At 48.6% G+C, this 13816-nt stretch overlaps 1 protein-coding gene across 1 annotated transcript in view; it reads left to right on the top strand.

The window, feature by feature from the left end:
- The first annotated feature begins 1000 nt into the window (after window positions 1-1000).
- The window catches only part of ARFGAP3 (ADP ribosylation factor GTPase activating protein 3), a 47624-nt gene continuing 34808 nt past the window's right edge, over window positions 1001-13816 (top strand). The window contains exons 1-3 of the mRNA XM_060190783.1: window positions 1001-1170; window positions 6964-7082; window positions 12854-12926. Coding sequence (XP_060046766.1) covers window positions 1102-1170; window positions 6964-7082; window positions 12854-12926 — 261 coding nt within the window. The 5' untranslated portion in view covers window positions 1001-1101. The remainder of the gene's footprint in view (window positions 1171-6963; window positions 7083-12853; window positions 12927-13816) is intronic.

Raw genomic sequence — 13816 nt, 5'->3', positions numbered from 1 at the left:
AGCTCCCCACCTGCGGGGAAGTCCCTTCACAGGCGGTGAAGCAGGTCTGCAGGTGTCTGTCTTTCTCTCCCCCTCTCTGTCTTCCCTTCCTCTCTCCATTTCTCTCTGTCCCATCCAACAATGACGACATCAATAATAACTACAACAATAAAGCAACAAGGGCAACAAAAGGGAATAAATAAAATATTTTTAAAAAAAAAGAAGGAAAACTCCACCTTGGAGCAGGGGCCTCTGGTGCTGTGAAATAAATAGAACATTTTAAGATTAGCAGGCTTGGAGATGGTGCAGCAAGTGCTCACAGCTCATCCAATTTGCATCATGAGGTACCAAGCTCAGTCTCCAGCACCTATATGCTGAGTGCTGTCTTCATCCCCCCCCCCAGATTTCAAAAATGTAAAAACATGTACTTATTTCATGAGAGAGACCAGAGCTCTATTCCACACATGCAAGTCCTGTGCTCTACCTTCTAAGCCATTTATTTCCCTAGCTGCACCAGGTAGAAATGCTGGCCAAATGCTGGAACACGGTCTGTAAAGGTCAAATTTATTTTGCTGTTCACCTTCATCATCAATTCTGACTGAGCACCATTTGTCTCACTACAACTGCTCTGCACACGCCGTTACTTACGATGCTCTGGTTCTATCTCACTAAGAAATAAATCTTTAAGACACTATCTATTGAGGGTTCAGCCTTAGCTTAGGGATCAAGAAAAGGCCACTCGGAGTTACTAGCTCTGCTGCCCGACCAACACGCCAAAGCACTGGCTCCAAAGGTTACCCGCAATGGGCAAAGCCCCCCACACACCGCTCTCAGCCACTAGATGACGAAGGTGCACGAGGCTTCTGCGCACGCGCGTACAGCTTCCAAGCGAGGCGGGGGGGGGGGGGGAGGAGGGAGGGGACGGGGCGCGGCCCCAGCAGCTCCGAACGTGGCCCCAGGAGGAGCACGACGCCGGCGTCCGGTTGTGGGCGGGGCCTGGAGGGGCGGGGCCCGGTCGTCACGCGCAGCCCCGCCCCCAGGCCCGCGTCTGTCTCCGGGAGGCGGCAACCGCTCTCGCTCCCCGCTCGGCCCTTCGCTGTCGGCCTCGGCTCTCGGGTGGCCATGGGGGACCCCAGCAAGCAGGACATCCTGACCATCTTCAAGCGCCTCCGCTCAGTGCCCACCAACAAGGTAAGGCCCCCGGGCACGGCCGGCCGGCTGGGCATCCCCGCCGGACCCCGGGCGGCCCCTCGGCGCCGTGGCCGCTGCGGCGGGAGGCGGGGCCGCGGGGTTGTGACACGTCGCCCAGCGGCCGCTCCGCGCGGGGCCTGCGGCTCCTCGGCGCCCGATGGCGGCAGGGGGCGTCCCGGGGCCGGGCGGCCGCGGCGAGATGGACGCTGAGTCCCCCGAGGGCTGGAGGCCGGGTCCGGCCGAGGGAGGCGGGGGCACCCAGGGCCCTGGAAGCCAGCACAGCTTCCTCGAGGGGGCGGCGGGCCCCAGGCCCCGGGTCTGACACCCAGCTGGCAGCGCTGGGCACCTGGGTGAGGTGGGCTGCCCCCTCCCAGCGGCGCCTTGTTGGAGCCTGGGGGAGTGGGTCCCCATGTCACTCAGTGGCAGCCCCTTGTTTCCTTGTGGGCTAAAGCCACCAAGTGGCCTGAGCAGTGGCCCCTTCCTCTGACTGAGAAAGCGCCCCCCCCCACACACACACACAACATACACCTTACCCCCCACCCACATTTGGGTCTGTCAGGAGACTGGGGTTTTCCATTTTTTTCTCCAGAGGTACACCTCCTCTCCTCCCTCCCCTAGCCCCCCCCCCCCAAGAAATGTTAGAACTTTTTGCAGCCGGCTGCAGATGTTGTGATGACACAGCGGGCTGGAGTGACACCCTCTGCTGAGGAGCACAGGTCAGGAGCCTGCAGAGTGCAAAGGGCTGTCCCGTCAGCACGGACTCGCCCCTCCCGTGACAGCTCTGCCCCCCTTCCTGAGTAACAGCTGTTCACGAGCAGGGTCACCAGCGACAAGATGACATGGGAAGCACTTGAGTTTTAGGAAACCTAAATGCCAACAAGTGTCCATGGTGGAGGGGGACCTGTGTTCACAGCTTGGGAAGAGTTGTAAGACTGTGAAGAAAAGGCTTCTGTGATACATAAGACAGGACAAGCAGCTTAAGAAAAAGAACTCTGTTCACCTTTCAGATATGGCACCCAGGCTGGGGATGGACAGCATAATGGTTCGGCAAAAAAGTTTTCATGCCTGAGGCTCTGAGGTCCCAGGTTCAGTGTCTAGCAGTATATGCCAGGGCTGAGCAGTGCTTTGGTGTCCCTCTGTATCTCTCTGATTAAAATTGAATAAATAAAATATTAAAAATATATGGTGCCTCAGGGGGCAGGAGATAGTTCACCCGGTAGAGTGCACACTTTACCACATGTAAGAACCAGACTTGAGCCCCCACCACCACGTGGAAGCACCTTGCAGGGGAGAAGCTTTGCAAGAAGTTGAGGGCTGCTGTGGTGTCTTCCCTTTTCTCTGTCTCTTGTTTTATGTCAAAAAAAAAAAAGAAGAAGAAGGAGAAGAAGAAGAAGAAGAAGAATAAAAACCACCAGTGAAGTCGTTCTGACAGCCCCAGAGAATCCATGGCAATAAAATAAAATAAATAAATAAATAAATGAAATATGATATCCAATTTTTCCTCTGGCATATGAGGAGAAAGACAGATTTTAAAGCCTAAGGGGCAGTTTTCTGCCATGTGAAATCCTTCCCTGTAGCTGGACGACTCCTTGGCTTCTCATTTTTTGGTCAAATGATTCTTTCAGCAGCTACCCTCCCATCCGCAGTGCGCTGGGCACGGTGGTAGAGAACGAGGCGGGGGCTGGCCCGCCGGAGGTGGATACAGCGCTGCCTGGCTGTGTGTTTTCTGCTGTGAGGACTGGTGTGATGACAAGGTGAAGGCTAGTCTCTCCACCGCTTACTTGTGACACATGGTGGTGCCACACGGCCAGCCACTGCAGTTTGCCAGTCCTGTTTCCCTGACCAGCCTATAGAAAGGTACACCAGGACGAGATTCCTGGCTGGTATGACCCATGCAGGCTTTCCTGTTCCAGACAGAGAAAACCATCAGCTCTGGCCAATAGTTTGTAGTAATTGTAGCTCTCATCATTAGGTAGTAGAAGCGTACTGTTGAAATTCAAGTGCCGTTTGTTTCCACCACTGTGAGAACTGATGTTCTGCTCACTTTGCCCTGGGTTCTACATTACTCGGAGCATAGGCCTGGGCTCCGGCAGAGGAATCTGGCATTCATGAGAGCCAGGCTTGCCTTTGCCCTCTGCCCTGCGACCCCTCAGGTCTGATTCCAACCTCTGAGCTCCTCTCTCCCTCCAAACTGCCCCACTCCTGTGTCTTCAGTCAGTGCCCAGACAGACTGTGACCCACATAGTCAACGACTGCCACCTCTCCAGATCCAAAGGAGGTCTCGAAACTTTACATCAGGCTCAACCTGACGCTGTTGACTGGCTACGGAAGAAGGGCAAACGCTAGAAGAAGTCAGTGCCCACAGGCACTGGCTGGGTGCTCAGCTCAGGAACAAGAGGAGCGCCTACCCTTGGAGAGCCACACCTAGTCATGCCTCGTCTTTGTCCTTGGGTCAGAAGGCAACAGGATGCGAGAGCCACTTTCTGTCCGCTAGACCTGTGGCCACCTCGGGTGTGAGTCTCAGACTCTGGTCCAGGCACCCTAATCTCCTTGTCACCTTCTCGCCAGGGCCACTTTCTGCACCATCTATTACCACTCTCTATACCTGTAGGCTCTTTCCTTAGTTCCCAGATGCCTCTCGAACCCAAAGTGGGGAGTTTTTGGTACCCCACCCTTAGAACAGACTGTCTCACTAGACTGCTTGTTTGTAGGCTCACATGAGCTGCCCCTGCCTGAGCCACTTTTGACGCTCTCCTTGTTCACACCAGCTACAGCTTGAGAGTCTCTGCACAATGATGAGTAGGTAGAGGGTGACAGAGTGACAGCACCTTGGGCAGAGTCGGCTGTACTCTGTAGTGTCACACAGAAGAGGATTCCTGGGGACCGGGTGGTGGTTCACTTGGTTGAGCATATGTGTTACAGTGCACAAGGACCCAGGTTTGAGCCCCCAGCCCCCACCTGCAGGGAGAAACTTCATGAGTGATGAAGCAGGGCTGCAGGTGTCTCTGTGTCTCTCCCTCTCTATCTTCCCCTTCCCTCTCAGTTTATGTCTCTATACAATAATAAATAAAGATAAAAAAAATTGAAAGAAAATGGGTTATTTAAAAAAAAGAAGGGGATTCCTTACTTTATTTTTTTCTCTTTTAAAAAAGTTATTTGCTTTATGAGAGATAGGTTGACTGGGAGTGGGAGGGAGGATAAAGAGAGAACCAGAGCATCACTCTGGCATATGTGATGCTGGGGGGTCAAACTTGGATCCTTGGGCTGGGAAGACAGCATAATGGTTATGCAAAAGGCTTTCATTCCTGAGACTCTGAGGTCCCAGGTTCAATCCCCAGGTTCAATACCATCAGCCAGAGCTGAGCAGTGTTCTGGTTTTTCTCTCTCTGTATTTCTCTTATTAAAAAGTAAATACATAAAATATATATTAAAAAAAAACTTGGATCCTCAGGTTTATAAGCCAGATGGTCTACCTGCTGTGCCCCTTCCTGGACTGCTGATGATAAGTTTTATCACTTGTTTATAAGAACTACTGGGAGTCAGGTGATAGCACAGCGGGTTAAGCGCAGATGGCACAAAGCACAAGGACCGGCCTAAGGATCTCGGTTTGAGCCCCCGGCTCCCCACCCGCAGGGGAGTCGCTTCACAGGCGGTGAAGTAGGTTTGCAGGTGTCTGTCTTTCTCTTCCCCTCTCTGTCTTCCTCTCCTCTCTCCATTTCTCTCTGTCCTATCCAACAACAACGACATCAATAATAACTACAACAGTAAAACAAGGACAACCAAAGAGAATAAATAAATATAATTTTTTTAAAAAAAATTTAAAAAGAATCCTTTAAAGATTAGCAACTACTGACTAAGAGCTTAGTAAAAGTAAGTTTTTCACCCCCTCAGGGAGATTAAAAAGAAATAAGCACAATCTCTCAGCAGACATTCGTTGTACTTCTCCAGGGTAAAACCTGACAAAGCCAAGGCTTCCACCCTGGGCAGCTCTCTGTCCCTCAGTGTGGATCTCAGAGCAGATCTCAGTACCTCACAGGAGCAGCTCCCTCAGTTACCTATTACAGCGGATCAAATTACTCCAGATCTCAGCATTTTCTAAGCATTTATTTTTTTAATATTTATTTATTTATGTAGGCATAAATTGAAAAGGGAGGGGGGAGATGGAGAGGGAAAGAGACAGAGAGACAGCTGCAGCTGTTCTTCATTGCTTGTGAAGCTTTCTGCTGGTGAGGACCAGGGGTTTGAACTCTCGTCCTTGTGCAGTGTAATGTGTGCACTTAACCAGGTGTGCCACCATCTGGCCCCAGATCTCAGCATCTTAAAAACAACACTGTCCCCACCTGCAGGGGAGTCGCTTCACAGGCGGTGAAGCAGGTCTGCAGGTGTATCTTTCTCCCCCTTCTCTGTCTTCCCCTCCTTTCTCCATTTCTCTCTGTCCTATCCAACAAGACATCAACAACAATAATAACTACAACAGCAATATAAAATAACAAGGGCAACAAAAAGGGAAAAATAAATATAAAAAAATTTAAAAAAACAAGCACTCTGTCTCATATGGTTCTGGGGTTCGAAATTGGGGGGGGTGGTGGATCTTAGAGGGTTAATGTGTGTTATTCTTCTGGAGTAAAATGAGAGAATCAATTCCCTAATAATAAAAAAGAGAAGTGTTCCCTTATTTGTGGGGTGTTTGCTATTCTGACATTCATCAGTCATGCATATTAACTTCCAGGACATGCACTGTGTTTTTAAGTCCTGTAATTCTCAGGTGAGGAATGTCTGACCTCCATCTGTGTGGAGGGAGGGAGACTCAGGGGGTCTCCTGTGAGTTTGCAGAAGTCCTGCTGGGGGGTTGGCATCAGATAGCTCCCCCAAGTGAATAGCACTGCAGGAGGCTCTTTGGGGAGCATTTTGGAGTCTGGTTCCCATGCCCCTCCTCTCTGGCTGGGGCGAAGTGAAACCTACAGGAGTGTCCCCCATTGGAAAGAGTCACTGTGAAAGGGGTCAGTGTTCTGGCCCCAGCATTGATTTATGTGCCAGGTAGCAAGCCTCTGATACATGCAGGAAAAGTGATGTTTGGCGTGATATTATACTCTACCAAGTCCTCTTCCTTCTCAAGGCTGCATGATGTTAAGTAGAGACGTAACAATATATGATCCTGGAATCAGTGTGGTGTGAATCTGCTAACATACAACTAATCTGTTATTGTCATACTGTAATATAATAAAAATAATAATAAAATTGTGTAGGAGTGGCTCCATTTGTCATGTAAGCACATTGTCATAAGACCATCACTGTGGTCACCCTATTCTGAGAATGATGCCAGCATGTATTGTAATCGTTACCAAAACATACATGTATTCATGAAGCCACAAATAAAGTCATTCATCTTGCTGCTGCTGCATCTCTCTGGGGCTCTTAGTGTCAGTGTCCCTCCCTACACAGCGCTGTGGTTAGGTAGTAAGCTGAGTCTTCCAGTGGGGTGTAAGAAACCTACTACAAGGGGTGGGTGTGCCTCTTCTCAGGACCACCAAAGGCCTGTCCCCACCTCTGGTTAGTCTCCCAGACGTGCCTGCTCCTTTCTAAGGACTCAAATTGTCTTCTTGCTTTAGGGACACTTACTGACTTTCTCAGCTGGACAAAAATAAATGAGCATTTAAGGTTTGAAAAAAAAATCTTAGGTGTTTTCTGATAAGCTGATTTCAATGTAAGGAAAGTATGCTGTCCTTTGGGAGGACTCATGGGGCTAGTTACTGTGAACTAACTGCTGAAGGAGGGCTTGTTCTTCTCCTCCAGGTGTGCTTTGACTGCGGTGCCAAGAACCCCAGCTGGGCTAGCATCACCTATGGGGTGTTTCTCTGCATCGACTGCTCCGGCTCACACCGCTCGCTTGGCGTCCATTTGAGTTTTATTCGGTAGGTGAATGTCTCCTTGTCAGGGGCTAGGAGTCATGGCGTTGCTCCATGGGCCTCCTTCCTCTTCCTCCTCCTCCTCCTTTGTGCTTGCTTTGGCACCGGGCAAACTGAGCCATGGGTTAGGAGTTTCAGAGATCTACCTCTGATAGCACTGAGTGACAGAGCAGTGCTGGAGCAGGTCAAAGGAAGCTTGCTGTGAGTCTGTCCTGGCAGGAGGGGAGCAGGGGGTCTGTGGGTCTGCCCTATGTGTGTCCATCCCCTCCCCCCCCCCCCCCCGAATTGCTGTATTGCTGTGTCTGGAGGGCTGTCCTCCAGACAGCATGGTTTCACTGCTAGCTTAACCCTATAGCAGCGGCTCCCCAGGACACTAATGTCATGAGACTAAAGGGTGATGGCTTCATGTGAGTTTCAGCAGCAATTTAAAATCCTCACCATAAAGCATTCCCTTTCCTTTTATGTGATAATTGGGCTGCATGGGCTTCTGCCAGGCCAGCTGCCGCCTGCCTGGGGCCTTTGTACATCAGAGAAGGCTCACCCCCTGCTAGTGGGTGGTGGCAGACGCCCTGTGTCAGGTCGAGTAAATTGAGATAATAAAAGAACTAGTGAAAGACTCCTGGCCAGGCTCAGGGTTTGGAAGCCGCAGGAAGCCTTCACATTAGATGCCCTGAGCCCCAGAACATGCAGGGCTCAGATTTCTGTTATCTCTGGCCTCCTGCAACCAGTCCAGCCATTTCCCTGCCTCTTCTTTTTCCAGGGAGGGAACCAGCTAATCAGGCAGGCTGTTGGGAGTTGTGACCAGAGATTTTAGCCATATTATTACCTAAGAAACACTGGTAAAATGCAATTCCTAAAATTAGCATTAGTTCTTGGAGGATAAAGTCTATTATAATTCATAATGAGATAATTTGGATGATAGCATAAAAACTACAGGGGTGATAACAACATATTTTATCATTTGAACTCTAAAAACTTTCCTGAGGGCTTCTCAAAACTTGATTTGTAACAGTTTGATGGGCTAAATATTTATAGCCACATAATTCCATAGGTAATTATTTAAGAAAGTTATTTTGTGCATTTTTACTGGTTTCACAGAAATTCTTTTTCCTTGGCCTCAGAATATTTTGAATACACTCTCCTGCCTTTTTCTGAAACATTGAGGCGTTTGGTTTAGTTTAGTGCCTGGACAAGTTTATTTTTAGTGTCCTTTTTGGCCCCTGTCGATGATTATCAGGTAATATATGGTAACCTACTATGGCAGGGCCCATGAAGTCTGGCCCTGAGGTTGCATATAGTTGATCACTCCCTCCTTTGTTGTGCTTTCTCCTCCCAGCCAAGCCCCTCCCATTATAACCTGGCCCTCTCATTTCCTCATTGAGAAAGTGCACACACACACACACACACACACACACACACACACACACACAGCCTGCCAGTTTAAACCACTCAGGAAATCAGGTGGCTTTCTGATGTGTTCTCACTGAAGGAAGAACAGAAGTCAGGTGGCTTTCTGATGTGTTCTCACTGAAGGAAGAACAGACTACAGCCTGATGAGGCAGACCAGCAGAGTCCACTCAGATCAGGCTGTTGTGGGTTTAATCACTAGTCTTTCAAAAGTCAGATAAATATAACTGTATGAATCACAGTGCTTGTAAAATGAGTCAGAGGTAACCACTAAAAACCATTGTATATGGTGAGAGCTGTAGCTCAGTTGTAGACTAACACACATACACACACACACACACACACACACACACTTCCAGGCATAGTCGTGGGTGGAATGTTTATATAAATGGATTTTTTTAAGTAGACTTATCAAGTCAACAGCTATACAAAGGAAAATTTTCCCAGACACAAAGGAAAAGACAGATTGGAGGCCTATGGTAGTGAGAGGATTAGTGCTATATAGTGCATTTATAGATTGATGGGTATAATTTCATTAAGACCCCACAGTTCTCTTCCACCCTTCCCTCCCCCCTCTTTCCGATCCTTTGCTTTGATGCAGTACTCCCTGGCAGTCCGCATTTTACTTTGTAGTCTCTCTCCCTGTCCCTACTTACTAAGTCCTGCTTATAAGTGAAATAATTCAGTATTTGTCCTCCTCTTTTTGGCTTATCTCAGTTAGCATGATGTCTTTAAGTGCTTTCCAAGATGACACAAACATGACTTCATCAGCACTCAGCCCTTGTGATGCGGTCCAGAAGTGGGAAAAGTGAACTCTTTGGTGCTAGAAGTGAGGAGGACAATGACGACAAGCGAGACTGACAGAGGGTCTTGGCTTTGGGCTGAGTGAGCCGAGGCCAGTAAGGGTGCACAGGGAGGCTGACACCTGGCACCACAGGCATTCTAGGAGCTTTGGGGGGCATCATGGGTGAGAGTGAGGGGCCAGAGTAGCTATGGGGGCTGCATCTGGGCTGTTCCTGTCTCGCTCTGGGCGCTTTCCAGCTGGCTCAGTGCCTCGGGAGCAGATGAGTTCACGTGGAGCCTGGCACCTGGCCATCACTGAGAAGACACTGGTCATCACTGGCTCTAAATCCCCTGCAGGAAGGTGCCACCCTCTGGGCCTCCCATGGGCAGTCTAGCCAATTAGCAACAGTGCCTGCTTGGAAACTCTCCTGGACAGTGTGACAGTCTGGACTAGTGGTGGTCTACTCCATTTGACTTTCAGAGTACACAAAAGCTTGATCATGTTAGTTGGTAAATGGGCTTCTAATTCCATCAATTTCTGTAATCTTTTTTTTTTTTTTTTTTGCCTCCAGGGTTATTGCTGGTGCTCGGAGCCTGCACTATGTGAGGCAACCTCCCTGCAGGTGGGGAAGTGCCTGCACTATGAATCCACTACTCCTGGAGGCCATTTTTTCCCTTTTGTTGCCCTTGTTGTTTATCGTTGTTATTATTATTATTGTTATTGCTGTCATCATTGCTGGATAGGACAGAGAGAAGTGGAGAGAGGAGGGAAAGACAGAGAGGGAGAGAGAAAGATAGACACCTGCAGACCTGCTTCACCACTTGTGAAGTGACCCCGCTGCAGGTGGGGAACCAGGGGCTCGAACCAGGATCCTTATGCCAGTATGTGTGCTTGTAATCTATTTAAATACCCTTCTTACTGGGGGAGGGGGAAGCTGCCTCAGGCAGCCACTGGTCAGGCTAATTCATGCCATTTTGAGGAGCTTGTATTTTGACTCATGTAAAGCATGGGGATTGTAGGAAACATGTTCTCTCATTGGCTGACAGGAACTGTTTTTGGTAAAGTGGCAGTAATTCCTCAACATCTCCTACTTCTTTTCACTTTATTTTCTTAGCACTGTTACACAATTTCTCCCTTTCACACATCTCTTGATCTCTTGACCTAAACTGAAGGTAAGAAATTAGCTACACTGAAGTCACTTCCTTGTGTAGATGGGGTATCAGTGATCACTTCAAAGTTTTTTTTTTTTTATTCATTTCTTGCCTCCAGGGTTACCAGTGGAGCTCAGTGCCTGCACTTCGAATCCACTGCTCCTGGAGGCCATTTTCCCCATTTTTGTTGCCCTTGTTGCTCTTGTTGTTATTGCTCTTGTTGTTGGAGAGGACAGAGAGAAATCAGGAGAGGAGGGGAAGACAGAGAGGGGAAAGAGAAAGACAGACACCTGCAGACCTGCTTCACTGCCTGTGAAATGACCCCTCCCCACATGTGTGTGTGTGGGGGGCTTGAACCAGGATCCTTATGCAGATCCTTGAGCTTTGCTCCATGTGCGCTTAATCCAATGCGCTACCACCCAGCCCCCCACTTCAAAGTTTTTAGGGCTGGTGAGTTAGCATAGTAGTTATACAAAATGTCTTTCATGTCTGAGGCAACAAAAGTCCCAGGTTTGATCCCCACCAGCACCATCATAAGCTGAAACTTAGCAGCAGTCTGGTTGGGAAAAAAGTCAAGTTTCTTAAAACTGATTATATTTGGAGTCCAGTGGCGGCAAAGCCTTTTATTTTGAAGTTTCACTGTGATGAGAGAAATCCTGTATGCCTATTTTAAGCAGCTTCCAGGCTGCTTTTTTATTCAGATATAAAGGCAGAAAGGAAAAGACACCATAGCACCAGAGCTGAGCTTGCCCCCGTGCTGTGGCCCTCTCATGTGGTGGACTCAGACTTGGGTGACCTCCTGAAAAGCACACGGCCATCCTGATGAGCTAGTCCTCCAACTCAAGAACAGCTAGTTTTTATCTTCCCTTCTAAGAAATATATAGAGATATTTGACTGTATTCAAAAAAGATAGCTCAGCATTAAAAGAAGAGAGATAGCTCATCAGGTTCGAGTACCTATTCCACAGCCTCACCTTTGGGACACATTTCAAGTCAGTCCATAAGCAATATCTCTTTGGTGACTATGCCAGATGTGTAAGAAAAGTAAGGGAGGTACGGGGCTGGGCGGTGGCACATCTGGTTCAGCACACGAGTTACGCTGCTCAGGGACCTGGGTTCAAGCCCCTGGTTCCCACCTGCAGGGGGGAAGCTTGACAAATAGTGAAGCAGGGCTGCGGGTGTCTCTCTGTCTCTCTCCCTCCCTATCTTTCCCTCTCAGTTTCTCTCTGTCCTATAAAATAAGTAAATGTTAAAACTAGATTTATAAAAGAAAAGGGCTATTTCTATCCCATGGAGCTTGCTGCCTAGCGCATGAAGTGGCAGGCTGTCTTGGTGATGTGATGATTGTTTTCCCCATGTGGTTTTTACCATGAGTCAAGGACTTTTCAGTTACTCGCTTATTTGATTTCTATAAGGTTAAAATGGAGAACACTGTCATTTTCCTGACTTTACAGGTGAGCAAAATAAGGCAGAGCATGGGAATTCTCCAGCATCACATAGCTAGCAGGTGGTCGTGTCTCCAGAGACTGAGCAGTCGCCTTCCTCCTGTGGCAGGCAGGGTGGGGACATGCAACACTTGAGCAGGGGTTCAGAGAAAGAGCTTCCAGACAAAATGCACCTCCGTTTCTTACTGGGTGATCAAATGTCATTTTGTATAAAGTGTGGTTTACTCTTTGCCTGCTTTAGATCCCCATGAAGTGCATGTGTCATGTGTGCGTGCCATAATGACATGTAAGAGTAGTACATCCTCTTATTTACAAAGGCTGGCGGCTACTAATAAGCAGAGAGATCAGTAAGCGAAAAAGCAGCAGGGAAGTTTAGTGGCTCTGAAGCCCCTATTCTTGTTCCCTTGTCTGCGTTGTAAAGGGTATTCTGCACATCCCGGCTCTAAGATGTCCACACTCCTTTCCAGTTAGTGCGGGACAAGCAACTGGATGGCTTCAGCAGAAAGATGTCTAATATTGTTGCACTGCTGTGTCTTGCTTTATAGTGTTGGCTTAGTGAACTTGTCTTTCTGGGGCTGCAGTCATCGCCTCTGCCTTGCTCTGGTTTCATCTTCGACTGCACTTCAGTTGGATGTGAAGCGTGGCAGGGGCCCCAGGGGGTCATTCCCAGAGCATCAAATCCTAAGTCTCCCCACCTTGGTGACCAGACCAGCTCCCAAGAGGACAAGGCTGGCAGACATTGGGAGTGGGGGCACACCTGGTGGGGCTCACTCATAGGCTTCTAGCACAGGAGAGAGGAGCCATGTCCCCACTGTTTGTGTCCACTGTCCTGCACTATGGAGTCCCCACAGCCTGAAAGTGTGTCACAGTTTACACTAGCTTAGAATCCTTCTGGAAGCTGGAGATAAAGGCGATCTTATTCTCCGCAGCTCACTGTAATGATCCTGGAAAAACAGAAATACTAACGTTTGGGAATATTCTTCTCTTGTAGGTCTACAGAGTTGGATTCTAACTGGTCTTGGTTCCAACTGCGATGCATGCAGGTCGGAGGAAATGCTAATGCTGTAAGCTCACCTCAGACTTGTTTCCTTCCTGTATGAATATGTCACACTAACCAAGAATCTCATGTTTGCATCTAAGAGTTTGGGAGGCCTGTTGAATAATGAAAAGACACGATGGGTTTTGGACTTGGGCTATCAAATTGGCTTGCTCACCCACAAATCTCTAAGCACCTTTGTGTGCTTGTTATGTGTCTTTGGGACGTATGGACAGATGAGATCCCATTTTATTTTTTGTTGTTGTCACTGGGGCTTCACTGCACCAGACTGACATTTTCAGACAGAGAGACAGAGATAGAGACAGAAAGACACCACAGCACTGAAGCTTCCTTCAGTGGGGCCTGAGCTCAAACTTGGTCTTGCTCATAGCAAAGCAAGTGTGCTATCTGAGTAAACTGTCTTGCTGGTACTATCCAAGTGATCTCCTCTTTCGTAGGCAAAGACAGAGTGTTGACTGAAGAAGAGGATAAGAGAGGAGCAGCTGATAAGTGCTTCAAAGGAAGTGAAACCAGGAAGCAATGATATAGAGAAAAGAGATTTTTTTTTTTTTGCCTCCAGGTTTATTACTGGGGCTCTCTGCCTGCACTACAAATCCACTGCTCCTGGAGGCCATTTTTACCCTTTTGTTGCCCTTGTTGTTGTCCTTATTGTTATTGTTGCCACTGATGTTGTTGTTGTTGGATAGGACAGAGAAATCAAGACAGAGGGGGAGAGAAAGGTCCTGGGGACCTGCTTCACTGCCTGTGAAGTGACCCCCCTGCAGGTGGGGAGCTGGGGGCTTGAACCGGGATCCTTAGACCAGTCCTTGCGCTTTGTGCCACATGTGCTTAACCCGGCATGCTACTGCTTAACCCCCCAAAAAAGGCTTTTTATGAAAACACAGATTTTAATATCTG

Source organism: Erinaceus europaeus, chromosome 4 (assembly GCF_950295315.1).
Source record: "Erinaceus europaeus chromosome 4, mEriEur2.1, whole genome shotgun sequence".
Classification (NCBI taxonomy): domain Eukaryota; kingdom Metazoa; phylum Chordata; class Mammalia; order Eulipotyphla; family Erinaceidae; genus Erinaceus; species Erinaceus europaeus.
This window is presented reverse-complemented; position numbering and strand designations above follow the sequence as displayed.